The following is a 22,496-nucleotide window of genomic DNA, read 5'->3' on the forward strand; positions in this document are numbered from 1 at the left end:
TGTATCACCTAGTAGCCCCTGAAAGGCCAATTCAAGTGTTATCTTTTCAATGATGTCTTCTCTGATTTTACTGTCATCATCCTGTGCTATAAATTCTCAAAGAATTGTTATTACCTCTCATATAATGTTCTATTTTGTATTATGTTATTTTTATATGTAGCTTATCTACTTACTAAATTATAAGTTCCTTAAGAGGCAAGCTAGTACAGTGGAAAGTCTACTAGACCTAAAATGAGAAGACCTAGGTTCCGTTCCCAGCTTTGACGCTTACTATCTGTGCGACTATGGGCAAATAATTTAAACTCCCTGAGTCCTTGTTTCCCTATCTATAAAATGGTCATAAAAATACCCGTACTGCCTAAATCGCAGGATTGCTGTAAAGAGAGTTTCTTGTGCATTTTAAGGTCCTGTGGAAGCAGGAGCACTTACTGAGGTCCAAGACGACATATTGTTCATCTCAGTTATCCCTATCATGGGGAAACTGAGGCCCAGAGAGGAAAAGTGGCTTATCCTCAAAGACACACTGCTTGTTCAAGGAAAATCCCCTGACTCTTTCTCAATAACAGTTTTAACCTTCCTATCTAATCTGCCTACCTGTCTGCATCTCAATCATCCTTGAACAGAAAACCAACTGCCAGATTACTAGATTGTAAACTCCATGAGGGTAGGGACTATATTTTACCTAAAATTTATTTAGTCCCCAGAAGCTAGCACAGTCCAGTACACATATAAGGTATATTCTAGGCAGTCCAGGGATGGGGAACCTGTGGCCTCTGGGTCACATGTGACCCTCTAGGTCCTCAAGTGCAGCCCTTTGACTGAATCTAAACTTCACAGAACAAATCCCCTTGATAAAAGGATTTGTTCTGTAAAACTTGGACTCAGTCAAAAGTCTTCACCCAAGGACCTAGAAGGCCACATGTGCCCTTGAGGCCACAGGTTCCTCACCTCCCCACTAGGGTTCCCGGACTTCCAGTTGGAGATTTTTCACCATTTCTTCTAACTTGTCCCAGATCTACCATGCTACTGCTCCCTAGACATCTTCATACCATAAATAATGGTTAAATTGGTACTATAATTCTGGGAGATGATGTGTCATTCCAATACTCTATGACTCCAGTTATTATCCCTTTGACTTCCCTGACCAAAACATTGCACTCCGTTATATGTGTTGTCTTTCCCTATTAGAATGTAAGCTCTTTGAAGACAGAGACTGTTTGGTTTTCTGTGTTTGCTTAACATTGCCTGGCACATAATCAGCACTTAATAAATCCATTTTTCAATTGCTCACCACTCATTGAATCAGTCCTATTCTTAAAGACATTCCAATCCTTCATTATGTTTACCTTAGACCTCTCCTGCTTTAGCTTCAGTTCATGCATCTTGTTTGTTCCTGAAGGACCAGTGACACGTGGCTGTTTCAAATCCCAAATGTAAAGCACATTTCTAAGGCAGGAAATACTAGCAGCATTGCCAAGTTCCCCCTCTGGCCAGGCGGACATGCTGATGAATCTGGCGAAGAGCAGTGGAGATGCATTTCTCTAGTGAGGAAGGCCTGATAAAATCCCTTAGGATTACAGATTCTGTGTTCCCAACCTGCTCTCCACAAATAGGAGAGAATTGCGTCACATGCTGGCCATCTGTTAAAACTGTCAGGGGTACCAAGTCCCAGACCTCTGGTGCAGCCCCAGCATCCATGGAGCCAGGCCTGGCACTGAGAACTAACCCTCATCCTGCTGGGGAGTGAGAACAACTATCATATCCTGAATGCTCTATTAAGGTGCCCAGCTTACAACATGGCATCATGCAAGCAAGTCTGGATTTGGAGTTAGAAATCCTGGGTCTAGACCTCGAACCTCTTCTGTTTATTAGATGTGTGACTTTGGACAGATTATTTGACATCTCTGAGACTAAGCTTCTTTAAAAGTACCCATGGCTGGGGCGGCTAGGTGGCACTGTGAGTAAAGTGCTGGCCCCGAAGTCAGGAGAACCCGAGCTCCGTTACAGCCTCAGACACTTACCCACACAAAAAAACTAGCCGTGTAACCTTGGGCAAGTTACTTAACCCCAATTTCCCTCTAAAAGGCAAAAAAAAAAAATACCCATGGTATATATTCTATGTTGAATTGCTTACCTTCTCAATGTGTGGGGGGGAGGGCGGAGTGGGGAATTTGGAACTCAAAGTTTTAAGATGAATGTTAAAATTTGTTTATACATATGAATGGGGAAAATAAAATTCTAAATAAATTTTTAAAAAATGAAAAAAAATTTCTGGGGGGAAAATTGCCATGGTAACACTGATTACCTTCCTTAGAGGGGGTATTATGTAAAATACTTTATGAACTCCGTGGTGCTATGTAAATGTGAGTTCTCTTCTACCTATGTGACCATGGACAAAGAGAGAAATTATTTTACTATTATATTGTTATTACTAATATATTATTAATATTACTATATTATATATACTATATTATTACTATTATATTATTAAATTAGGATCCAGGCTTATTGCCTTTATTTCCCCTTTTAAGGTACAGCCTTATGGATGATTGATTAATGAGATTATCCTAGCCCTCAAAGAATATGTTTTTCAATCTCAGGTGGGACCTCACCCAATAAGAAACCTTATTTCTGTTTAGAATGTAAACAGAATTCAGTCTAGAGGAGTTCTTACCCCAGGGGAAAAGAGCCCCAGTCCTTGCACCCCTCCATTAAAGTGTAGGGTAACCCAGCTCATGAAGCAGAAAACCAACAGTAGTCATTTGGGTATATAGATGGATTCCCCTGCCCAGTTTGCTAGAGGCAGTTGAGTCTCATGGTTAAGCCACATTCTCAGCAGGAGGGGCTGAAAACTAACTCCTAGCCCACCTCCTCATGAAATATCTACCAGTCAGGGTTGATTTTCACTCATGGGGTATTCCCTTTGTTTTTTATCCTCTTTAAAAAAATATTTATTTATTTATTTTTAGTTTACAACCTTCAGTTCCACAATCCTTTGAGTCCCAAATTTTCTCCCCCACTCTCTCTCCTCTTTCCTCCCCCCATAGTGGCATGCAATCAGACATAATTCTACAAATACCATCACATTAAACATTAGTCAGGTTGTAAAGAAGAAGTATAGCCAATTATAACCAATGGAGTGAACGTGAAAGGAGGTGTGAAACAAAACAAAACACAGAAGAAAGAGAGCAAGGAGTTTGCTTCCATCTACATTCCGACTCTGCAGGACTTTCTCTGGATGTGGATGCCCCTTTCCATCAGGAGTCTTTTGGAGTTGTCTTGTAACCTTGCATTGCCGAGAGGAGCCCAGTTTATCAGAGTTAGTTGTCACAAATATGATGTGTCTGTAATTGTTTACAAAGTTCTCCTGGTTCTTCTCTCCTCACTCAGCATCAGTTTGTATAAGTCTCTCCAGGTTATTATGAAGTCTGTCTGCTCCTCGTTTCTTAGAGCACAATAGTATTCCATTACATTCATACACCACAACTTGTTCAGCCATTCCCCAGTTGATGGACATCCCCTTGATTTCCAGTTCTTTGCCACCACAGAAAGAGCCGCTATAAATATTTTTGTACATAGGGGTCCTTTTCCCACTTCTATGATCTATTTGGGATACAAACCTAGAAGTGTTATTGCTGGGTCAAAGGGTATGCACTTTTTTTGTAGCTCTTTGGGCACAGTTCTAAATTGCTCTCCAAAATGGTTGGATCAGTTCACAACTCTACCAACAATGCTTTAGTGTTTCAATTTTTCCACATCCTCTCCAGCATTTATCATTTTCCTGTTTTGTCATCTTAGCCAATCTGACTGGTGAGATGTGGTACTTCAGAGGGGTTTTGATTTGCATTTCTCTAATCAATAGTTATTTAGAGCATTTTGTCATATGCTTATAGATATCTTTAATTTCTTCCTCTGAAAACTGCCTATTCATATCCTTTGACCATTTATCAATTGGGGAATGACTTGTTTTCTTTTTTTTTCTTTTTAGTTCTCAACATTCATTTCCACAAGATTTTGAGTTAGAGTTTTTTTTCCCTGTCTTTCCCCTACCCCGTCCCAAAATAGCAATCCCACTGAATACCCCTTCCCCTAAGGTGTTCTCCCCTATATCCTCCCCCATCACCCTCCTAACTTTCTAGCAGGGCAAGACAGACCTCTATACCCCAGTGCCTATATATCTTATTTCCCAGTTGCATGTAAAAAAAACAATTTTTTAAAAAACATTTGTTTTTAAAACTTTGAGTTCCAGAATTTTTCCCTTCCTCCCTCCTCACCTGCCCCCCCTGGGAAGATAAACAATTCAATATAGGTTGTACATGTACAGTTTCTTTGAAAAACAGTAATAGTGAATTCATAGAATTTACCTTTCAGGCATGATCAAAAGATAGTTTTCTCACTTTTGCGCTTAGGTTTCCGTCTTAGTCTTTGCGATGCATATTCTGTGGTATAAAATAGCCAGAGTGTTGGATTTAGGGTCAGAGAAACCTGGGGGGTCACCTCCAGCATTGGACAGCAATGGATTTTGTGATTCTGGATTACCCTCTCTTAGTTTACTTATCTGTAAAATGGAAATAATAATAGTGCCTGTAGCATTTATCTCATGGAGTGGTGTTGAGTATTTTGAGTATCAAATGAGGTGACATACTTAAAGTGATTTTCAAACATTAGCGATATGAAAAGGTAGCTGTTATTTGTATAATTGCCCGCTTTGGGGGACTACAATAAAAAGATTGGGTGTTGGCATATTAAAGCTTATAAATATTATCTCATTTGATTCTTATAAGTACTTTAGGTAAATAATCCCCATTTTATAGATGTGGAAATTGATGTTCAGGAAGTTTTAAGTCACTCGTCCATGGTCAGAAAACTTGCAAGTGTCAGAAAAGAAAACCTTAATTCAAGTCAGTTTCTTTTTTTATTACTCAATGTAGCTGCAAGTGGCATCTGATATTATGTGACATAATGCGATGTAATATGACATGATGTGATATAATATGTAATGTAGTATATAGCATAGCATAATATCTAAAAATATATTTCCAGTGTATTGATCAAGATCACTTCGATGTGGACCTCTGCTTTCATAAGTGAGAGGCAGGGAGGTTCTAGGGTGAAGAACCCCAGATGGGAGACCTGCCTACCGCTTCTAGCTTTGCTGTCTCTGTGCCCCTCCTTTAAAATACTTATCAAATGCCAGGCATGTGCTAAGCACTTCACAATTGTTATCTCATCTGATCCTCATGACAATCCTGGGAGGAAGGTGCTCTTATAATTCCCATTCTACAGTTGACAGGTTAAGTGACTTGCCCAGGGATGCACAGTCTGAGCCTGGATTTGAACTCAGATCTTCCTGATTCCAGGCCCAGTGTTTTGTTCACTGTAGTTCTTAACCTAGGGTCTGTGAACTTTTTTTAAACTTTTTTTTAAATTTGGTAACTGTATTTCAATATGAAAGGTTTCCTTTGTAATTTTATGCATTTAAAGGCATTATTCTGAAGGGTCCACAGTCTTCACCAGGCTGCCAAAGTGGTCTGTAACACAGAAGAGGTTAAGAACCACGGACTAGATGATCCTGAAGGCCCATTCTAGATCCTGACAGGCTGTTGTTTCCAGGCCCAGCTCCGTCCTCTGTGTGCTGGTGCCCAGACTTGGGGTTCTGAATGTTGACTTGACACCACATACTTAAAACTGAGCGGCTAGGTGGCACAGTGGATAGAGTGCCCAACCTGGACTCAGAAGAACTCCTCTTCCTGAGTTCAGATGTGGCCTCCTATACTTCCTAAGTATGTGACCCTGGGCAAGTCACTGAAACCTTTTTGCCTCAGTTTGCTCATCTGTAAAATGAGTTAAAGAAAGAAATGTCAATCCACTCCAGTATTTTTGCCAAGAAAACCCCCAAAATGGGGTCACAAAAAGTCAGCCATGACTGAAACAGCTGAATAACAACAAATTTCAAATTGAACAGACAGTGAATCAGCACCTATTTTTTATAAGGCCCAGAAATAGAGAGATAGAAACATAGGCCAGTCTTGGAGGAGTCTATGCCTCATCCCAGGGAGTTGCAGTAAAAGCCTGTGTAAAGATAGTGTGGTATCATAGTGTGGTATAGTAAAACCAACACTGGTCTTGGAATCAAAAGACCCAGGATCAAATCTGAGCTCTACCCCTTCCTGACTATGTGAGCTTAGGCAAACCATGTTGAGTCTCACTTTGTCCTACCACAAAATCAACAGAATAGTAATTGCCTTACTTATCTCACTGGGTAGTTGTGATGAAATCACTTTAAGTAAGTGTATTATTATTCATATGAACTGACATGATATCTTTATGAAGGGTATTGAGATAGGAATTCTTGATAATCTTGGGGTAAATGAGATCCCTATTGGGGCAGTGCCTAGTGATATGAAACAGACGTGAAAGATTAATTAATCCTTTGTAGCAGTTCTCAAACCCTTACCAAGAATGCAAGGCTCTTGTTTATATAAAATATATACACATAAGTACACAGACATAGCCCTTGGAAACTTCAAATATCCCCACATACACAAAGATCAGAGCATCTCATGAAAGCTCACTAGGAGAAGAAACGCCCACCTCCTGCATTCCATGGCAGCATGGAGCAAAACCATGTCAACTCCACTCCCACACCGATACGAGAGGGGGGAAACTCTGGGATGGAGAACGTAGAGAAGTAATCATTTAAGGTAGTTCTTGGTTTAAAGAAAAGAGTCTTACTTCAGCGGGAATGCTGCGAGTTAACAACATATGAGAAAAGGCTATTAAATTTAACAACCATCTGTTAAGTGCCTACTATGTGTAATTATAGTAGGTAACGTCTACATAGCATCTAATCCACTGAAGAATGAAATGGCAAACCACTCCAGGATCTTTGCCAAGAAAACCTCATGGACAATATGGTCCATGGGGTCAGAAAAGTTGGACGTTACTGAGCAGCTGAAGAACAACAACATATGGTGCCTGCCATGGTGCAGGCGCTGTGCTAAGCACTTTACAGTTAGCGTTTCCTTTGATCCTCACCACTCTGGGAGGGAGGGAGGGGCTATTATCCCCATTTTACAGATGAGGAAAATGAGGCCAACAGAGACTAAATGTTTTGCCAGGAGTCACATAGCTAATAAGGTACTGTGTGATGGCCTATGTGCCAAGAGATGGAATGAGAAAAAAGAGATTGAATTCATACTTTTGTGGAGGAGCCAGGGGAAAACCAGAATTACAGAGTAGAGAGGTAGAATGATGTTGTGGAAGACCTGGTTCAGATGTTGGCTGTGTCACTTACTACCTGTGTGACCTTGAGCGGACCACTCCTCCTCTCTGGCCCTCACTTTTCTCATTTATAAAATGAAAAGCTCTCAATCTACGATCCTATGATATTATGACCCTTTAGGTCCCTATCAATTCTAAAATCCTATTATGATTCCAAGATTTGGTGACTGGATTGTTGGATAAGTAAATAGTGACTTCCAAATTTTGTGTCTGAGTCACTGGGAGTGATGGTAGTATCACTGACAGAAATAGGGAAGTCAGAGTGAGGGAAAACTTTTTGGAGAATGCCACCAAGAAAGATGGAACAATTTAAAGGGGCAGTATTTCTGAAGATTTCAGAAGAGAAAACATTCTAGGTATAGGAAACAAAGGCCATGAGGCTGGTAAACACTAGTTGGGGGCAGAGAGAGAGGAGGGGAGCCACTCATCCTGTTTGGTTGTAGCAAAGTCTCCAAATATGGTAGCAGAGGATGGAGTGCAAAGGAAGACCTTTGGCTTAGTACTACTGAAGCCATTAAGAAAAGTGGGAGAGTGTCCTGAGAGAGGAGAGATGATGGGGACAGGAAGAGTATGGTGTAATTCAGTAACAGGAAGGAGGGGGCCTTGAGTGAAGGCAATAGAGCAAGCAACAGCAGAATGCAAAGAATAAGCTATATTCTTCTCTTTTCCCTTAGACTCTTGGGGGAACAATTTGGGGGGGAGAAGAAAGCACCTCTGTTGCAGTGGCCTGGAAGGGACATGGTGGTGTTAATCACAAAGCCAGCGTAGAGGGAGCATGTCATAGTAAAAAGAATACTTGGACCTGGAACCTAAGATATACTGCCCATCTCTCTAACATTACAGATGAAGAAACTGAGGCACAGAGGGGTTCAGTGACTTGCTCAAGGTCATGCAAGTAATAAGTAGTGGACCTGGAATTCCAACAAAGGTTGTCTAACTCCACATCTAGTGCTCTTTGCATTATTAATAAAACCATTGACAAGCATTTATTAAATGTTTCCTATATGCTACACACTGGGCCACATGCTGGAGATGCAAAGAAAAAGCAGAAACAACCCCTGACTTCAAGGAGCTTACATTCTAATGGGAGAGAACATATATAAATCAGAGTAGAGAACACATGAAAGGTAAGCTTCCGGGAGGTGGCATTAAAGGCTTGGGAAGGAGAGTGGGGCAGGAAGAGATTCATGGAGAAGATGGTGACTCTTGAGCGTCTTCTAAAGGAAGCCAATGGTTCTAAGAGTTGAGTTTGAGAGGGAGAACATTGCAGACATGAGAAACAGCCAATACAAAGGCAAAGAGGTGGGAGATGAAGCAGCAAGTTGTTCAGTATGGCAGGTTCAAAAAGTGTGTAGATGGTAAAAAGACTGAAAGATAGGAGGGAATCAAGTTGTGAAGAGCTTTAAATTCCAAATGACTGAATTTATACTTAATCCTTGAGGTAATAGGAATCCACTGAAGTTCACTGAGGGGTGGGAGGTCAGACCAAGGCTTTGTGAAAGTCACTTTGGAAGCTGAGTGGAAGATGGATTACTGAGAAGAGGCTTGAGGCAGGGAGACCAATTAGAAGGATATTGAAATGATCCAGATGGAAGGTGATGAAGGTGGTAGCTATCTGAGTGGAAGGCAGGGGATGTACTTGAGAGCTGTTGTAGAGAAAGTAATTTTAAGATCTGGTGTTTGACTGAATGTGTGGGATGGTGTCTAATTGGATATTTGAAGTAAGCTCGATAGAGGAATTGAGGATGACGCCAACATTTCACCCTTGGGTTACTAGAAGGATGTTGGTTCACTCACAAATGATAGTGAAGTTCAGAGCAGGAGGCATGATATCATGCTTCATAAGACCTGGGAACCAAGGGAACACAGACCAACCTGGGTGTATTGGTGGAGAATTTGGATTTATCAAAAGCACCAAAATCCAAGGAGTTGAGAATAGAGGGAACCCTAAGTGGGACGATAGGCCTTCTATGACAAAAATATTCAGGATTGGAAGGGAGAATTTAAGTGAGGTGAATGTTTGAGGGACTTCAGACTTTTATGGGCGCAATCATATGTCCAGATCTACCATAACTCCTCCCTAAAATCATCTCTCCCATCACCACTTAGGCTGTGGATTCAGACTCATGGGGATTTAGATTTCATATTCCCTTCACTCACAGGGTCCTGATATCCACTGAAGCCCCAACGGAAGTGAGGCTCACAGTTCCCATCCTCTATATGTGTGTCTATCCCTATCCCCAGCCTGTGAGCTCAGGAGGTGAGGGAGTGCAGCCATGTTTCCCCAATCAATCTCGCTATCTGGTGTTTCACTTTTCAGTTAAAAGCTTCACTGTTTATATCACACTCTTAAGTAGCAGCTTCCATCACATCTCCAAGTCAATGTGTCTGCTATTGAAATCACAGGTATTCCTACCCTCCAGGGAGGATTTCCTATAGAACAATAGAGTCCCCACCCCCTCCTCATAGTTCTAAGTCTGCCGTTAGAATCCTGGGCTAGAGCTAGAAAGCCCCCTAATGGCATGAACCACAGAATGTCAGGGCTTTAGGTTCGAATGTGAGAGGTGGAAGGGATCGTGACAAACTGGAGAGCCCTTAGAATAGAACAACACATGCTGCCAGAGGTGGAAATGACTCTGGATTTAATTTGACGAACATCTATTAAGTACCCATTATGGATTAGGTGCTATGCTAGGTGCCAGGGACACAAAGGCAATTAAAAAAAAAAGATCCAGCCATTAAGAAACTTACATCTTACTGCAAGTAAATAGATGAGAAAATAAAAAAATAATTTGAGGAGGGTGGAGAGTATGCTTTTGATAGGTGACATTAGATAAATGTAGAAAGAAGCTAAGGATTCTGAGAGAGAAATGAGAAGGTAAAATCAATCAATCCAAGTTTGGGTATTTTTTTTTGGGGGGGGGTGTTACTTTTCAAAAGCCCTATTTTTTTTTAGAAAGCTGAAACTTTTAATTTGCAAATAAATTGTGTAACCAGATCGATTTCATGCCAGGTAGAAGGCTATTTTCTGCCTTTACTTTTTTGTTTATTATTCTTCCTTAGAACATAGAAGGCCTGAGCTAGAGAAGAGCTTAGAACTCAAAATGCAGAATGACAATGCTGGAGGGGAACTCAAAATCAAGAAACCGAAGATGATGTAAAAGGAAGGCTTCACACGTCACACCTTGTACCAGACAGACTGGAAGTTCTGACAACATGCATATAGAGTCTAAGGGGCCAGAGTGCTGAATGCTGAGCACGCTGGGACCGCAAACACCAAGGCCTGCCACAGAACCCAATGTACATTCTGTCTTAGAGAAATCTTCTTTGGGGGCCTGATTCTGGAGATTAGGGTCAGGGAGGGAGGTTTCAAAGTTGAAAATATGGAGACAAGTTAAGTAAAATGTGGGGTTTCATCCTAAAATGAAGCCACAGGGCTATTATGATGTAGGAAGTCAACTGGGTCTCTGAGAAGCAGATTCCCCAACTATACATGAATCAATCAATCAATGACTGACAGGAGCTTCTTGCCACCCCTGCACCACAACTTATTAAGCTGTTGGAGTGGTGAATAAAGCACTGGACTTCGAGCCAGGAACACCTAGGTTCAAATCCCACTTCAGACCCTTCTTAGATATGTGACTCTGAGAAGTCACTTGCCTTTTTTGTATTTCACTTTCCTTATTTGTAAAGTGAGAAGGTTGGTCTCTGAAGTCCCTGCTAGCTACACATACAAGAACAAAGATGTTCAAAATGAAACTAGTCTTTCCTGTATGCACCCGTCTTTTTTCCACATTTCCCCTATGTATGTCAGCCTGTCAACCAGCACTCATTAAATGTTTGCTGTGTACCATGCACTGTGCTGAGCACTGGACATCATTCTCCTTCCAGTCAGTCAGTCAAGAACTTCAAAGTCATTCTTGAGTCTTCCCTCTCCTTCCCTGTGAAGTTTTCTGCATCTCTCTTCTACAGGGACAGCCTTAGTTCCAGCCCTCATCACCTCTCACCTGGACTGCCATAATAACCTTTTAAATGTTCTCCCTGCTCCAGTCTCTCCCCTTTCTAATCCACCCTTCACACAGCTGCCAAAATAATATGCCTAAGGCACAGGTCTGCCTGTGTCATTCCCCTGCTAGAAAATCTTCAGCATCTCCGCTTTGCCTCCAGAATGAGAGACTCCTCTGCCAGGCATCTGAGCTCCTCTCTGCTGTGGGAGTTCATAACCTTTTGTCTTTCATGGACTCTCTTGGGCAGTCTGTGAAGCCTATGGACCTCATCTCAGAACAATGTTTATAGGCAATGGTAGGAAAATGCTGAATTTCAGTTTGAGCTTAGTGAGAATAAAGATGGAATGATTTTTCCCTTATGGACCCCCCCTGAAATCTCTCCCCAGATCCCTTGGGTAGAGGGAAGAGGTGTCTATGGAACAAATGTTGAGGGCTTTTACTCTATAGTATGGCATTGTCAGCTGGATTTCATACTTCTTCCTTCCACAAATTCTTATTCAGCAAAACTTGGATTTCTGGATGCTCCTTGAGCTACACAGACCATCAGCCTGCCGGGAATGTACTCTTTCCTCTTCTTGCTTCCAAGATCCTTTTTCTTCCTTCAAGGCTCAGACTTTCCTGGTGCTTCCAGTTATTAATGTTCTCACCCTTCCTCAAATTATATTCATGCATGCATATATGTGTATATATTTATATGCATGCGTATATTCACACACCATATGTGCACATATGGCGTGTCAATATATAAATGCAGATCTACATAATGTGTATCTGTATAAATATTTACACATGTATACATACATGTAGTATATAAGTATAAATGCATCATATTGCATATGTGCACATGCATACAGGTGTGTGTACTTATGTGTATTCACACACATATAATAATATATGATTGTATGCATATGCATATAGAGATATTTGCATATAGTGTAAGTAAAACCATATATACATAGGTATACATGTGCATGTATATTATATAAACTCACAGTATATAATGTGTATGCGTGTCTATTTCTATATACATGTAGTGTGTATTTATATACCTATATGTATGCATACATATGCATATTCATATGGACATTATATAAATGCACCATATATATGTATACTGTGTGTGTGTGTGTGTGTGTGTGTGTGTGTGTGTAGTGCCTTTCAGGCCCCAGGGACATATTTGTTTCTGTCTTTGTATCCCTAGCACTTAGCATAATGCCTTTTATTTAGCAGGTGTTAATAAATGCTTGTTGAATTGTTTTAAACATAGGTCGAAGAATGTCAGAGCTAGAGGGCCTTAGAACCTAATAATAATAAATGGAATTTTACATATTGCTTGAATCTTGGCAAAGTGCTTAATGTCTGTTATCTCACTTGAGCCTCATAGCAGACCTGTGAGAGATTCAGGAGGCATCATTATCTCCATCTTGCAGTTGAGGAGACTGAGGTCCTGAGTGGGTAAGCAGCTTGAGAATCAGAGACAGAAGTAGAAGTCAGTTCTTTCTAACTCCAAATCCAGCACACTATCCGTTATGCCATACTGGTGTTTATAGAACATGGAATTGGAGGGGACCTTGGAACATACATGGAACGTTAGAACTGGAAGGGAACATAAGAGAGCTGAAAATGAGATGACAAGATGGGAGCTTAGAACAGGGAAGTTGGAGCTAGAAGGACATGTGCCCCACAGAACATCAGCGCCGTAAGAACATGGAGCATGGCAGCTGGAAGGGACTTTAAAAAGAAGTTGTCTTAGGGTTACGTGACCTGAATCTGGGTCGCTCCTCCCTACTTACTAACTCTGTGACTGTGGACAAATGCCTTCCCTTCTCTGAGCCTCAGCTTCCTCATCTGTAAAGAGAGACAACTATATTTGTGTCACTCATCTCACCCACCATTGTGGTGATCAAGTGAGATAAAGTATTTTGTAAACACAAAAGTCTTGTGAAATATGTGCTATTATTATTGTATTGGGATTGACTTAAAGTATATCATTACGTTATCAAGCAAGAGTCGGTTAAATGAAATGATCTTGTGAAGAAATCTTATGGGCAAATTTAACCTACTTAAATGAACAAACTATTTTTAGGCACTCTAGATGGACCAATTTATAAGCAATTGACATGCTAATTATAAATTGGTCTCACCCATGAGAGGCAGCCTGCTGTAGTGGATGGAGGACTGGCCTCAGAATTTGGAAGAGTGACCTAGGTTGGAGTCAGGCCTCTAAAACCTACTGCTGTATGACCTCAGGGCAGATTCTTTAGTTTTTCCAGGGCTCTAGGCAACTCTGCAATTGGCCTGCATTGGTACAAGGAGTTTCCTCATCATTGCATCAGCAAAATCGCAGGTCCAGCTTCCATCCCCATTCTCATCCCCTAAAGCAGGGTTATTAACTTCTGAGGTGTGTGGGGAGAGGGACAGGGGTGGCATGGACCCTTTGGGAAGTCTGGTGAAACTTGTCTGTTGCCTACATTCATGACTGAAAGAAATGCTAGGGCAGCTAGGTGGCACAGTGAATAGAGCACCGGCCCTGGAGTCAGAGGGACCCGAGTTCAAATCCAGCCTCAGACACAACACAAAACTAGCCATGTGACCTTGGGCAAGTCACTTAACCCCAATTGCCCAATCTCCCTCCCCCCTCAAAAAGCAAAAAGAAAAATCTAAAAAAAAAAAAGCAATACTGAATTTCAGTTAGAGGACCCCCTGAAATATATCCACAGCTCCCTTGGAACTCTTAGACCCTAGATTAAGAATCCCTGGATTAAAGTGATTCCTCTTATTTCTTTGGGCTAAATCTTGGTTGACCAAATTCTAATTACTTTAAATATGTGAAAGCAATATAACCTGTTTTTTCCTAATAATAATTCTTTTCACATACACAAAAGGTAATTTTCTATTTTTTTCCACTTATTCAGAGGGCAATTCCACAACTCTGAAAGAATAAAGTTACACACATACGTAAATATACATTTGTGTATAGACAAATATTTATATTTACATGTATATATATATATATGCTTGTGTGTGTTATGTGTGTATACACACAATATGCCATGCAAACACTCAAGTATGCAAATGGATCTGGGAATCTCATTGATTTGGACATTCCTTCATAATGAAGAACCAGACTCACACATGGGTAGCCATCCTGTGGGGCTCTTGTCCATGTCCTCTCTTAAGATAACCACAGGATATCCACCCAATGTACTGGATGCCTTCCTTGCTTCCTCATGACATCATGATGAGAAAACCAGTGGAATACTTCCTCTTCTCTGTTCCCCTCTCCATGTGACCCCCCCATCTTCTCTTCCTTTCTCACATTTCCCTGATATATTTTTTTTTATGCCTGATTTTCTTTTAAGTTCCTTGTTAATAAAGAAATCCACCATCCTTGTTACTGGTTTGAGGCAGAATATTGACATGAGGTGACTGCCCTTTCAGTTTCACTATTCAAGATGAAATAGCTTCAGAGCCACAGGCTCTGATTTGTCCAGTCAGACTAGCCTAGGGTCAGTTCTTATCAGTGAAATCCACTACCCTTCCTGACCATCTTGTATCAGCATTAACCTTCCCTCACCTCCTGTCATTCAAAGACATAAATAGACCTTCCTTTTCCAGGAACATGGAAAACACCATTCCCTTGGACTAATATCCAGAGGGTTTGACCACCAAACACATCAGAATTCCATAGGAGGTATCCGGTCCCCCCTAAGAGTGATTCTTACTCTAATAGTAATAATTAATAACTCAGGTGTTTGTTTTGCTTTAAAAATTATAAAACATTTTCCTTTGAACAACTCTAATAAACAAGACTGTGTACATATTTTACACATAATAAAACTGAGGCTTGGAGGGTGAAATAATTTGTTTATAATTAACAGATCAAATAAGTATTAAACCCTGGAGATCTGACTACGAATGAATTAGTAAAGTTTTGTGGTAAATGAAAATAATACTTCCATCCTAATCATTTTGACCTTTCCTATTTTTTGGCTGAGATAGGGGAGAGAATTCTACAAAGGAAAGAAGTCAAGTCAGCCAGCATTTTTTAAAATGACTAATGTGTGCCAGGCATTAAGCTAAGCTCTATGAAATACCAAAAAAAAAGTCTCCGCTCTCAAGGAATTCACAGTCCAGTTGGGGAGACAACATGCAAACAATTATGCAAGATGATACAGAATAAATTGAGGATGTCAGAAAAGAGGCATGAAGATGAAGGAGTAATAGGAAAGAAGACTTCTCGTAGAAAGTGGGACTTTAGCTGAGACTTGAAGGAGCCAGGAGGCAGATTAAGGAGGGTGAGAGCTCAGGGAATCAGGGACAGCCAGGAAAAGTGCCAAGAGTTATGAAACAGAGTGTCTTGTGTGCCATACAGCACAGAGGCCAGTGTCCCTAAGCCATAGAGGGTGTGGAGGGATGAGGTAGGAGACTGGAAAGGTAGGAAGGGGGCCTGATAATGGAGAGTTTTGAACTCCAGTCAGAGGATTACATATTTTATCCTGGAAGTGATGAGGTATTTATTAAATAGAAGGGTGACATGGTCAGATCTTCAGTTTAGGAAGACATTTGGCATCTGAGTGGAGGTTGGACTGGAGATGAGAAAGACTTGAGGCAGGGAGATCAACAGAAATATTGCAGTATTCCTAGAAAGAGATGATTTGGCAGGAGTCATGGCAATGTCAGGGGAGAGGAGACATATATGAGAGATGTTACAGTGGTAGGAACAACAAGGCTTGGAAACTGACTGGACATGGGTGTGAGAATGAGGAGTGGAGGCTGACACCCAAAGTGTGAACCTGGTTGACTAGAAGGTTAGTGGCACACTGGACAATAACAGAGAACTTGAGCGAAGTTTTAGGGGAAAAGAATGAGTTCAGTTTTAGACAGGTTGAGTTTAAGATGGCTGTGATGTATCCAATTCAAGATATCCAATAGATATTGGGAAATGTGAAACTCGAGGTCAAGCAAGAGGCTAGAGTTGGATAAATAGATTTGGAAATCATTTGCATAAAGATGACAATTGGATCCATGGGAGCTGATGAGATTACTCAGTGAAAAAATAGAGAGGGAGAAGAGAAAAAGGCTGAAAAAGGAGCCTTGGAGGCTCCCATAGTTAGTGTGCATAAACTGGATAAAAATACAGCTAAGGGGACTGAAAAGAAGTGGCCCCATAGGTAGGAGGAGAATCACGAGAGAATCATGTCACAAAAACCTAGAGAATAATGAATAGCAAGAAGAGGCTTGACCGTGACAAAGGCTACCAATAGGGCAAGAAGGCGCCTTAGCCAAATAAGAAGATCTGGCGATGAAGACAGCATTCGTAACTTTGGAGAGAGCAGTTTCAGGTGAATGACGAGGGGGGAAGCAAGACTGCACACCACTTAGAAGAGATTGAGAGAAAAGGAAGGAGGGACCAGTTGAAGATGAACTTTTCCATTTTAGCCACAAGGGAGAGGAGACATAAAGGATGGCAGCTTTTGGAGGTGGACAGAGCAAGTGAAGTTTTTTTTTGAGGATAGGAAGATGGTGGGCATTCATGTAGGCAGCAGGGAAGTAGCCAATAGATAAGGAGAGTTTGAAAAGGAGTGAGAAGATGGAAAAAATAGAAGGAGAAATCTACTAGAGAAGACGGAGTGAGATCATTTGTAAAAAATCATTTGTGCATGAGGAAGGTTTAACCCTGGAAAGAAGAAAGGCTCCTTCTTCATTTGAGATGAGTGGAGGAGGGGATAATGGTAGAAGGCATCTGCATAATGTGAGGTGAGGAGGAAGGGAGAAAAAAATAGGCTCTTGGTTTATCACCTTAATTTTTTTTTTTTCAGTAAAATAGGAGGCAAGGGTCTCAGCTGAGAGGGTGGAGAAAGGAAGATCCATAGCAGACTTGAAGAAAGATAAACAGGTTTAGAAAAATTGATGTGATGAGTGGGATAGTGAATTGATTAGGGAGGTATAAAAGGATTATCATGCTATCCTGTGGTCTTAGTTGAGACTATTTAACATAAATCAGTAGGGGACCCAAGTCAACATGGTTTCATTATTTTCTCTATCTTCAATCAACAACACATGAGTAGGAGTAAAGGCAGTGGATGGTGGGAGTAATCCAAGGCTGAGGCTTGGCAGGGCAAGATTGATTGTAAATAAAGAGGGAAGGAACTTAAGAAAAGAGGCCAGTATAAAGTTAACTGGTTCACCAAGAAATTAAGGTAGGGAAGGGAAGAGAATATAGGCTGTGATGGTCTGCGAAATAACTAAGAGGTGGAGTGTTGGAGGTTATGGTGAAGATAGAGAACAAGGTTAGGGGATTCAGAGAAGAGGGAAAAGTGGAATCACAACCGATTCTGATCCAATAAAGGAATTTCAGTGTTCATAAACATGGAAGTGGAAGACTTGTAGGTTATGACAAGATCAAGGATATGACCATTTCTGTGTGTCGCTCAAGTAGAGTCAAGGAATAGCTTATCAGCAATGTGTAAGCTGAAGAATTGGGAGAGTGAGGTGTTTGAGGAAATATCAATATGTATGGCAGTGAGTAAAGAGCACTGGCCCAAGAGTCGGGATGACCTGGGATTGAATCTGGGTTCTGATACTTAGCAACACACCCAGAATTAACTGGCCATGTGACCTTGAGCAAGTTACTTAACCCCAATTGCTTATTATATATGTGTGTGTGTGTGTGTGTGTGTGTGTGTATGTATGTATGGCAAAGGCTTCTAGTATTAGGGCAGGAGTTGGGGAGAAGAGAGACACTGTGAGCCAGGCAGGCACTGAACTTATTAAAGGAGGGAAAGTATCCCAGAGGCTGGGAAGTATCCCAGACAACAGCCAATAGACCTTTATTGAGGGATAAATATGGATTGAATGAACCTCAGTGGAGGGGAGGTAGTTACTGAGTCATGGTGGTAGAGACCCTAGAAATGTCAAAAGAAAGCAATGGACATTCCAACTCCTCTACCACAACCTGGAAGTCAAGGATATGAATGGAAGAGCAGCCAGTGCTGAAAAGGGTGGCCAGGGAAGCCATGTTATTAGGAGGCAGCTACGTGGGGGCAGACAGAACGCTGGAGCTAGGGTCAGAAAGACCAGAGTCCAAAACCCACCTCAGACATTTATTAGCTGTGTGACTCTAGGCGAGTCTCTTAACCTCTTTCTGCCTCAGTTCCCTCTTTCTGTAAAATGGGAACAATAATAGCACCTACCTCCCAGAGTTGTTGTAAGATAAAATAAGGTAATACTTATAAAATACTTTTCAAACCTTAAAGTGCCATATAAATGCTAGTTTTTATTCTTCCTATTCCTATTAATAGTCAGGAGGGAGCCAGGTCTCAGTGAGTGTAAGAAGATGGAAGATGAGAAAGGAAAAAAAAAAGGTTAAGATTAAAGCTAATTTGTTACCTATGGAACAGGAATTCCAGAAGGCAAAGCTTTAGAGTTAGGTTATTGAACTATTGAATTAAGGGAAATGGCAGGAAGCGAGAGGGAAGGAAGGAAGTAGTTTCTGAATATCTTCAGAATATCTAAATATCTTTATGCTTACAATGTGGTCAATTTTTGTGAATGTTCCATTTGTTGAAATTGAGACATTTTCTTTCATATGGAGGCCTACAGATTTGAGGGACCTTACAGGTCAATACCCACTCAAAGCTATATAGCTCATAAGCTCCCGTGAAAATATTTCCATTGACAGCCAGCCAGAGGACACAGTCTCCCCTCCTCCCCCACAAAAGAACAAAACAAAACTAACCAAATTATTTCATCAAACAGTATAACAAATAAAGTGATAGGGGGAAAATTACTACATGTAAACTTGGGTTTCACACTCCTACATATACCAAGAGAACATTCACAGAGGTCACACACATGGGAAATAAATAAATGAACGGACAAATGAGTAAATAAATAAGTACATGAATGAATGAATGAATGAATAAGTGCTTGCACATATATGTATATATGCACACACATATGCATACATACATAGTGTGTATCTATGTGTGTATGTGTGTATTCACACACACACACACAGCCAGGAAACATTGTGAAAAGGTATGTGCCAGGAACTTTTGTGGCCAAGCTACCACATGTGGCCAGGGTAATTCACAATTTACGTTGTAGTATTATATTGTATTGCTTTATTGAGAGTTCTGTCTTTGTCATCTCTAGTGGAGGAGTTTTCTTTACTGAAAACACTGAGCTCTTTATTGTCTCTGCTGGACATCTCCTCTGGGCTCCTGGTCACTAAATTCCTCTCTGCTATAATCTCTTGGGCTCATCGCTCATCGCTCTTAAGGTGTGGTGACTAGAAAGCTTCTCCCTAACAAGGGGGCGATAGCTACTAGGGATGGACATCAAGCAAGGACTTTTTTGAGCCTGGGAGCTAGGAGACCTAACTAAAGAACACAAAACAAAAAGCCAGTCAGAGTGTACTTATAAGCTAAGATTAAGTCTGTCCCTTCGAATGCCTTTGTCTGGTGCTCATCCAAAGTCTGAGACAACTATTTTGACTGCCTTGGAAAATTCCCCTTAACTCCTGTTTAACTCCCTCTGCCCCCACAAAAATTATGTTAGAGATTCTGTGAAAACAAAACAGAAAGAATAAGGGTGTGTGTGTGTGTGTGTGTGTGTGTGTGTGTGTGTGTGTGTGTGTGTGTGTGTGTGTGGAGATAGGTAGTTCACTCCTAAGATCTTCTTTGGAATACAAATGAATCTGAGCAGAAAACAGGAATAAAAGCTGAAGAAAGTGGCAAATCCATTTCCCTTCAACCTACGGACCTATTTATATAGAGTCACAGAAATTTATCAGGCATAGGGTCTGACCCATACTCTAAAGGAATTTCCAGTGTAATATATAAGATTGGTGCTCATTCAGCTTCTAAACTGAAGACCTCTGGCATATGTGTGTGCATATATACATATGTGTATTTACATGTGTATATACATACACATACGTATATATACATATACATATATATCAGATTAGATAATATTTGTTTAAAAGTACTTAGCCCAGTGCCTTTCACATTGTAGGCACTATACATATGCTTATTCCTTTCCCCTGCATCTGCTAATACATAGTACAGTAGTGGAAAACAGCAAGTGCTATATAAATGTTCTTTCCTTTCCCTTCCCCTATAACTGCTAGCATTTAATATAGTAGCTCACACATACTAGGTGCTATATAAATGCTTGTTCCCTTCCCCTATATCTGCTAGTACTTAGCACATTGGCTGGCACATAGTAGGAGCTTAATAAATTCTAGTTGACTGACTGACAGGAATAAAAACCCCTTAGTTTTTGTGCTGTACTGTCTCCTTCTACTGTATATTTGGAGGGAAAAAAAGCACATTTCCCATAAAGAAAAAGCTCTTTCTGCTATTATATGCAGTCAAACAGCAAGCATTATTAAGCATCTAGTATGTTCCAGGAACTCTTGAAACAGTCTCTGGCCTTAAGAAGCTTCTATTCTATCAGAGGAAACAAGATGTACATATACAGGATTGTGTAGACAAAATAAATACAAGGTAATTTGGAGGAGCGAAGGCATTAGCAGATGTGGGGGTCAAGAAAGGTGTAGTGTAGAAAGTGGTTCTCGGGTTGGGCCTTGAAAGAAAACTAGGGATTCTAACAGATGGAGGTAAGAAGAGAGTGCATGGGGATGGAGGATGGAATGCTGTGTGGGAAGCCAGGTTGGCTGGACCAGAGAGTGCAAGGAGAGTATTATATAAAGCATGCCACTGCCTGCCCCAAGGCTGGGAAAGGACAGGTTGGATTACTGGTGCTGGGGGAAGATCCCCAGTATTTGCTTATACAGTCACATGACCGCTTTCTGTAAATAGCAGATAATCCAAAGTGTGACTAACCAAGGGGAGAGAGATTGCAAGTTTGATTGTGGTGCTCTGGGTTTTTCCTCTTTGGAGTCACAAACAGTGGACAACGTCCAAGGTCCTGGATGGTAGCATACAAATCCTTTATGAAGAGAGTTGGCCTTGCTTGATAATGACCTTGTTTTCTTCTTTTCTTTTGCACAGTTCCTTATCAGCAGAACCCCTACAACCCTGGAGGAGGCACCAATGTTATTCAGTGCTATCGTTGCGGGGATACTTGCAAAGGAGAAGTGGTCCGTGTGCAAAATAACCATTTCCACATCAGGTGTTTCACCTGTCAAGGTAGGAGGCCTTGTTCCCCTGTCCAAACTCCCAAGCATGATGACACCCCTTGAGAGGCCAAAGTTGCTGAAGCAAATACCACCCACCCAGTCACTTGAGGTCCTTCCCCTACATTTTCTCAAAAATTTTACCCAATTCAACAAATAGGAATAATTGCTTACATTTCTTTAACACTTTGAGGTTTATAAAGTACTGCTGTTTTTTCCATTATAACCCTGTGAATCAGGTAGTACATGTTTTATCATCCAGCTTTTATAGATAAGGAAACTGAGGCACACAGAAGTTGCTCAGGCTCTCATAACTAGTGAGTAGTCAAGCCAGGATTTGAACTTGGATCTCTTCATCTCAAGTCTACTGTTATTTCCACTATATTATGCTTCAGACTCCATGTAGAGCCCTCTGCTGGGTGCTAGGGGATATATAAAATGGAGATAAGAAAGGGGTCTCTGTCTTTAGTCTCATTGTATTTTCTTACAGAGGTCCATTTCCAAACACAAAGGAAGATGGGAAGGACCTTCTAAGTATGAGATGGCAGGACTTAGCTCAGATTGTCTGATTTACTTCAGTGCTCCAAGGTTCCATGATTGCCTCACATAACATTTTGTTTTGCCCCTCTAATGCACTCGCTCTATGCCTATTTCCGTTTGTGTCTTACCCCTCTACCAAATTGTTAACTCCCTTAGGAAATGCATGATGTTTTATCTAAACTTTGCATCTTCCCCCAAGACCCCTTCTCTGTAAACCTTAGGTACCTAAAACATTTGTTCAGTGTTGAAGGAACAGGATGCTGTTAAGAAATGCGCATTTCAGAGTGAGAGTCTTGAGGTTTTTCCCATGGTGCTACTTGACTGAAACATTTCTGCCCTCCAATACTGTATTCATTTTCTAGGCCAAAAGGACCATAGATTTAGAGCTGGAAGGCATCACAGAGGCCAACCATCTCATTTTACCAATGAGGAAATGGAGACCCAGAGAGTTAAGTGACTTGTCCAAGGTCATACAAGTAACAGCAAGTAGCAGGGCTGGATTTTGAACTATGCTG

General features: G+C 41.0%; 1 protein-coding gene across 1 annotated transcript in view; it reads left to right on the forward strand.

Moving 5' to 3' along the window:
- The window catches only part of ABLIM3 (actin binding LIM protein family member 3), a 171,417-nt gene that overhangs the window by 43,756 nt on the left and 105,165 nt on the right, over positions 1-22,496 (forward strand). Inside the window, exon 2 of the mRNA XM_069102334.1 lies at positions 21,317-21,454. Coding sequence (XP_068958435.1) covers positions 21,317-21,454 — 138 coding nt within the window. The remainder of the gene's footprint in view (positions 1-21,316; positions 21,455-22,496) is intronic.

This window comes from Petaurus breviceps, unplaced genomic scaffold (assembly GCF_028583685.1).
Source record: "Petaurus breviceps papuanus isolate PSGF00001 unplaced genomic scaffold, PetGlider_PUasm1.0 551, whole genome shotgun sequence".
Classification (NCBI taxonomy): domain Eukaryota; kingdom Metazoa; phylum Chordata; class Mammalia; order Diprotodontia; family Petauridae; genus Petaurus; species Petaurus breviceps.